The following is a 6,000-nucleotide window of genomic DNA, read 5'->3' on the forward strand; positions in this document are numbered from 1 at the left end:
AAATAAAAGTGTCAAAATTCGAAATTTTTTTAGATTAAACAAGCGCGAGGCCTTGTTTAGTTTCCAAAAATTTTGCAAAATTTTCCAGATTCCCCGTCATATCGAATCTTTAGACATATGCATAGAGTATTAAATATAAATGAAAATAAAAACTAATTGCACAGTTTGGTCGAAATTGACGAGATGAATCTTTTGAGCCTTAGGACCTGTTTAGTTCCCCACCCAAAAATTTTTCATCCATCCCATCGAATCTTTGGACACATGCATGAAACATTAAATATAGATAAAAAAATAAACTAATTACACAGTTTAGTTGAGAATCGCGAGACGAATCTTTTAAGCCTAGTTACTCCATGATTAGCCTTAAGTGCTACAGTAACCCACATATGCTAATGACAGATTAATTATGCTTAATAAATTTGTCTTGCAGTTTCCTGACGAGCTATGTAATTTGTTTTTTTATTAGTTTCTAAAAATCCCTTCCGACATACTTCCGACACATTTGATGTGACACCTAAAAAATTTTCGTTCCCAATCTAAACAGGCCCTTAGTCTATAATTTTGTAAAAGTTTTTGAAGTAAACGAGGCCGACTTCAGGAGGAAGTACGCCCTGCCTGACAGCTTATACCCGAAAAGCTGCAGAAAACAGTAGGCTAGACAGAGCCAGAACCCAGAAGAGGCTCGGAAAATCTATGGACGGTGGGCCGCCCACTACTCTCAAGAAGAAGCTCATAAAGCGATTCCGTCAATCCGTCTTTTTCCAGGCCACTTTCCTGTCCACGGTCCATCGCCGGAGCGGGGGAGAAGCGATGGAGGCGGCGCCGAGCGCCAAGCCGAGGCGGGAGCCGCCTCCCATCCCTCCCAACTACGTCAGCCTCAAGCATCTCCAGGAGCTTCGCCTTAAGGAGAAGGAGGAGGAGGAGAAGCGGCGGCGGGAGGAGGAGGAGGAGGCCGCCGCAGCCAAGCGGGCGGCGGCGCTAAAGGCGGAGGAGGCGGCCTTGGCCGCCGCGGTTAAGCGGGAGGCGGCGCTGAAGGCAGAGACGAAGGGCCGCGCAGTCTCGCGCGAGGCTTCCTTCTGCGGGGTCAAGGAGAGGCATCGAGGAGGCCAACGCCAGTGGGTGGCCGTGGGGTATTTGACACCAGCCACGACACCGCGGCCAACGCCGACGTGCGGAGAAGTTGCGGCGCGGGAGAAGGAATGGATTGTAGGAGGTAACCGTGGCAAGAAGGGGCCCGATGATGTCGCGGACAATGCAACCCATCCCCATGGCGGATGCAAGTCGCCGGGGAAGGGGAAGGGGAAGGGGAAGGGGAAGAAGAAGGCCTCCTCGTTCTATCCAGGTATTCTGGCCGAGGAGGCGGCTCCTGCAGCATCGAACGGCGGCAAGCCGGAGAACAAGAGCGAAATCAAGGCGATGGGGAAGGCCTCGGTTGCCCCACTCGATCCGGCCAAGTCGGCCGTCGCATCATCCCTAGGCCACCTGACTTGCAAGGGGAAGAAGGGCGCGGGTGGCCGGAGCGCAGAGACGAGGCCGGGCGATGCTCCGGCGAAGACGGCCGGTCCGTCGCCGCCGCGAGGCGTCAAGTCGGGCAACACGGGGAAGCCGAAACCTGCAGCGCCCAGGCTCGCAGACGCCGCCGGGACAGGCAGCGATTCTCCGGTGGGGAAGGAGGCGGCTCCGGCCCAGGCTCCTCCCACCTCGAAGAGCGGTAGCGGTGGCCCGCTCCGCAAGATCGTGGAGGCGAAGCCCGAGGGCCTAGATGAAGGGCAGCGCCGGCAACCGGCACGATTTGGGAGGAGGTCGGCTGAACCCTGGCGCGGCCGCTGCAATGGGGCTGCAGAGCCCCACGTGCGTGTGTGGGTGCCCAAGGCGGCGGCGGCGGCGGCGGCGGCGGCTGGATCATCTGCTGGCAACGGCGACAAATAATTGGGTTGCCATTTCGGGTAGTAACTTGACTATGCTTTTGCTTTAGTGAACACTTGACTAGTGCATGGATGATGTGGGAATTTTTTCCTCGAAAGGATGGCAAAAGCTTTGCCGTAGGTTTTAATAGACGGTGAATAATGTGCGATAATAATCGAAGCCATGTTTTTCAATCAATTTCAATGATTACAAGTCATCCGAGTTGCGGTTCGTCCTATTTGGTCCCTGTTAATCGATTAGGGGTGCCGTCGACTTGTACAAGTCGACCGATTAATTGCGAACAATCGTCCTAGTCGATCCCATGACAACTAGGTTCGACTAGACGACTTGTAAACATATTCAATTGCTGTCAAGGCATTTGTGTTCTGTTTCGAATCTGAAGCAAAAATGGTGACTGAATTATTGCAGAATTCTCCCCCTGGTTGATGGCGATACCATCCTACTCTCCCAGTAATTACAAAAGTTTATCATCCAAAATGCTTTATAAGGTAAATCAAAACATCAAGCTCCTTCCCAACTGCTTGATAATAACATATGGTTCTATTGCCTTGAACTAGTGTTCATCTTCTACGCTCCACCAGTTACATAGAACTTGGTCTGTCATCTTCCTCTCGGCATCCTAAAGCGAGGGGAAGTACCTGCTCAAGCCATAAGGAAGACGGTAGAACTCCTCGCTCCTGGCATCATACTTGTAGTTCTTGAACTTCTCCCACCAGAACCAACCCCTGTCCTTCTTCACACTAGCCTCCCAGTACAGGTGGGTGACGTCCAGAAAGTAGGCCAGTATGGCGGCCACCGTCGCCGGCGACGAGAAGATGACATTGACCATCACATTGAACTGCAATGGCAAGTAGGAGAAAGAGGTGAGAATGTGAAAGTTCAATGGTATTCATTCCGTCTATTGCATCGAGTTGGCATACCGCGACTGAATGGGTGTGAACTGGTCCGAAGCCGAAGAACATCTCGTAGATCCGGAAGTACTGTGGGATGGACAGTCCCAGGAATATCGAGATGCTGAGTATGAACTTTGTTCTCAAGGAGTTGAGGTTGCAGTACTGAAGGAAGGCGAAGCCTGCACCAGCTGTTTCAGGCAGAAAGCAAGTTCAGATCAACAAAACACGGTATGAAACAAACGCCAGATTCCATACTATGATGATGGGTAAAAGTTTAAAACTGTCGTGGATCCGGCCTGATAGTAAGGCTTTACCTGCATAAGCCCAGAGGACACAATACACCGCAGCGAAAAGCGGCAATGGAATGGATGCAAGAACCGCCCCGAATTTGCCTGTTGATTTGCAGTTCGTATCAGTCAGGTGCAATTACTAACCATGAAATGCTGGATCATTAAGTTTCGGAGAATGAGGGAGCCTACCAAACAATGAGAAGAAAATCATGAACAAGGCTGCGATCTTTACAACTCGCCGGCTTCCAACGCGCGTCACTGCCAACAGGCCTGCATTCTCACTTTGAAAGCAACAAAGGCAGGTTACTTGAAAGCTTTCGGCTTGGTAACTGAGGTTATCAACTGATTAAAGTAGAGTGCATTACACTGAAGCTGCAGTTCCTGTCAGTGTACCGCACATCCCGTCCAGTATGATAGATATGCCCTGATATTCGTTGGAAGTTACTTCCCAGTCAGTGAAAATCCTTGTAAAAGACAGTTAGAAGAACTGAACTTTTGGATTATTTGATTTGATTACCTCCCAGCCAACTCCACGCGAGAACACGGAGGGTGGGGTGAACGTGGCGCCTGCGTATCTTGACACTGCAATTAAGGTGCCGGTAGACTGCATTGGGAGTTCCTCGTCATCAGAGTCAGCATAGGTAAGGTACTCTTAGGTTAGGGACATATTAGTCAGTCTTAGAACAAGCAGTTGTATTGTTCAAGATGCTAATACTATCCTCATTTTATCTTTGTGATGAGTTAGGGGGTTCATATTTGCTTTAACTATTTCGCGTCCTTTTGGAATGTTGCCAGTGTTTACTGAATTGCTTCAGACTATATATTCGTGCCCTCTTGGAAGGTTGTCAATGCTCACTCAAATCTTTACCAGAAGAACACAGTGCGTCGCATACCTCAATAAGTGATGCAAAAGAAGCAGCCATCATGGCGAAGCAATCCTGGAAGCAGAAAATCGGGTATCCCCACTGGAACGGATACGGAAACCTCACCCTGTTCGGAGCAGAGCACGCAACGCATCGTCAGGTGAGGTCAGACAGAGCACATCAAAGACCAGTGCGCGCACTCACTGATTGTGAGCTGAGCAATTAGCATACCAAGGTGAGCCCTCGATGATCCCGGCGCGGTCGGAGCGGCAGGAGAACTGCGTCACGGGGCCCCTATTGTTGAAGGCGCCGGCCGCCGTCAGGATCTCGGCGTAGATCCACACGACGATGATGGTCACCAGCACGGCGCACCGGCCGAAAACGATGCTCCCCTTGGCGAAGTAGTGGGCGGCGTACTGCAAGGCGGAAAACGGATGTCAGTCCATGGCATGGCGCCGTACGGCCACCGCCAGCCACCGGTGGGTCGGTTGCTGTCTGTTACCTCCGCGAAGATCACCACGAGGACGAGGGCCGGGAGACCCACTTCGATGCATTTGGTGACCTGCAGTGCAGTGCAGGAGAGACTAGACTGATTAGCAAGCTGCGGCGGCAAAAAGAAGAAGACGCACGAGAAGTAGAAGAGTCACCCCGGGGAACGCGAAGTAGAAGAGTCCCAGGCCCGAGAGCGTGACGAAGGGGACCGCCGCGAGAGGGCTGAGGAACCTGGAAACGCACGGGGCCACACGGCAAGGCACAGCGACAGCGTCAGTACAAGAGCAAGAACAGAGGCGACAAAAAAAAAAAAGAGTCTCAAAGACCAACCTTATGAAGACTCTCCATATGCCGAAGAAGCCGACGACGGCCTGGAAGACGCCGGCGATGATGAGCGCGCCCTGGAGCGACCTCATCGTGAAGATAAACCTCTGAACAGATGGAATCGAGATCAGCTGCTAAAAATGCGGTGACTGAAGCAAAGAACAGAGGAAGTAGAAGGGCGTGTGCGCTGCCGCACCTCGAGAGGGTCGATGACGAGCGCGTATCGGGGGCTGAGGATGATGGCGACGGCCGGGTAGATGTAGGTGTAGGAGCCGCTCATCACGGCGGGGAGCCGCGTGCCGAAGTGGACCTGCAGCAGCGTGTTGATCCCGGACAGGAACAGGATGGTCTGGATCACAATCGCCTTCTCATACTGCATTATGCATGCGTGCGTCCATCGATCAGTGCTCGAGCCACTGGTCCGGTGCGGGCAACCGAAATAACTAATAATGAAGGGGAATAGAGAAGGAGGCAGTCAGGCAGTGACATACATGGCCGCCGCCCATGAGCGGGACGATGATGGTGGCGATGAGGACGGTGGTGCCGAGCATCACCAGGTAGTGCTGGAAGCCCACGAGGATCGTCGTGACTGCAGCAGAGCACGGAACGACAAGCGGTTCAGACAGAGCCGGCAATCAAAGCAAAGCAAACGAAACCAAATGGTGACAGGCAGCTGTATGTATGTATGTATGTAACGTACGCCATGGCGGGGGGCTGGTGATGCAGAAGTCGAGGCCGACGAACTGCTCCTTGACGGCGTGCACAACCAGCTCGTCGGCCTTGGGGATAGGCATGGCGCTGGCCGGCCGCGCGGGCTAGCTCCTCGCCACGCGGCGGCGGCGCACCAGCAAATGCAGGTCTGCGAAGGAAGACGAAGGAAGAGGGTGATCCGTGGGAGATGGAGACGGAGGAAGACGAAGGGGGGAGTGGGAGCGGGGAGGTTTGCGAAGAAGCGGTCGGGGCAAGAATCGCCGGAGCGGCTCCCCTTTATGTAGCTGTAGCCCGGGCTTCTGCTGGCGCGTGCGTTTCCGGTTCACTGCAGCTGTGCAGCATCAGTTGCCTTTTCAGATTTCACTGCACCACGTCGTAATCATCAGGGACCAGTTTGTTTTCAGATCATCTGCTCTTCTTAATCCTGATGTAACAACTAATTATAACAATTCATAAAAAATAACAACTTTATCCTGATGTAACAGCTTTATATAGCCTACA

General features: G+C 52.5%; 2 protein-coding genes across 2 annotated transcripts; one reads left to right on the forward strand and one right to left on the reverse strand.

Moving 5' to 3' along the window:
- Window positions 355–2,143, forward strand: LOC8062960 (stress response protein nst1). Its single transcript, XM_002464006.2, has one exon. It carries the CDS (start codon window positions 694–696, stop codon window positions 1,927–1,929), a length of 1,236 nt encoding a protein of 411 aa, XP_002464051.2. The 5' UTR covers window positions 355–693; the 3' UTR covers window positions 1,930–2,143.
- LOC8062961 (nucleobase-ascorbate transporter LPE1) lies at window positions 2,304–5,751 on the reverse strand. Its single transcript, XM_002466588.2, has 14 exons — window positions 5,489–5,751; window positions 5,280–5,377; window positions 4,985–5,161; window positions 4,795–4,895; window positions 4,620–4,695; window positions 4,475–4,534; window positions 4,204–4,388; window positions 4,003–4,099; window positions 3,627–3,713; window positions 3,475–3,533; window positions 3,299–3,390; window positions 3,134–3,211; window positions 2,847–3,007; window positions 2,304–2,764 (listed from the first exon to the last, which is right to left on the reverse strand). Exons 1-14 carry the CDS (start codon window positions 5,580–5,582, stop codon window positions 2,546–2,548), a joined length of 1,584 nt encoding a protein of 527 aa, XP_002466633.1. The 5' UTR covers window positions 5,583–5,751; the 3' UTR covers window positions 2,304–2,545.

Source organism: Sorghum bicolor, chromosome 1, assembly GCF_000003195.3.
Source record: "Sorghum bicolor cultivar BTx623 chromosome 1, Sorghum_bicolor_NCBIv3, whole genome shotgun sequence".
Taxonomy (NCBI): Eukaryota; Viridiplantae; Streptophyta; class Magnoliopsida; order Poales; family Poaceae; genus Sorghum; species Sorghum bicolor.

Excerpts from the sequence above, each read along its gene's own strand:
- LOC8062960 (XM_002464006.2), top strand. The coding sequence starts at position 694 with ATGGACGGTGGGCCGCCCACTACTCTCAAGAAGAAGCTCATAAAGCGA.
- LOC8062961 (XM_002466588.2), bottom strand. The coding sequence starts at position 5,582 with ATGCCTATCCCCAAGGCCGACGAGCTGGTTGTGCACGCCGTCAAGGAG. Across the intron at positions 4,896-4,984 it reads TCGTCATCGACCCTCTCGAG|AGGTTTATCTTCACGATGAG; the intron begins GTGCGGCAGCGC and ends CCATCTGTTCAG. Across the intron at positions 4,389-4,474 it reads TCGTGGTGATCTTCGCGGAG|TACGCCGCCCACTACTTCGC; the intron begins GTAACAGACAGC and ends TCCGCCTTGCAG.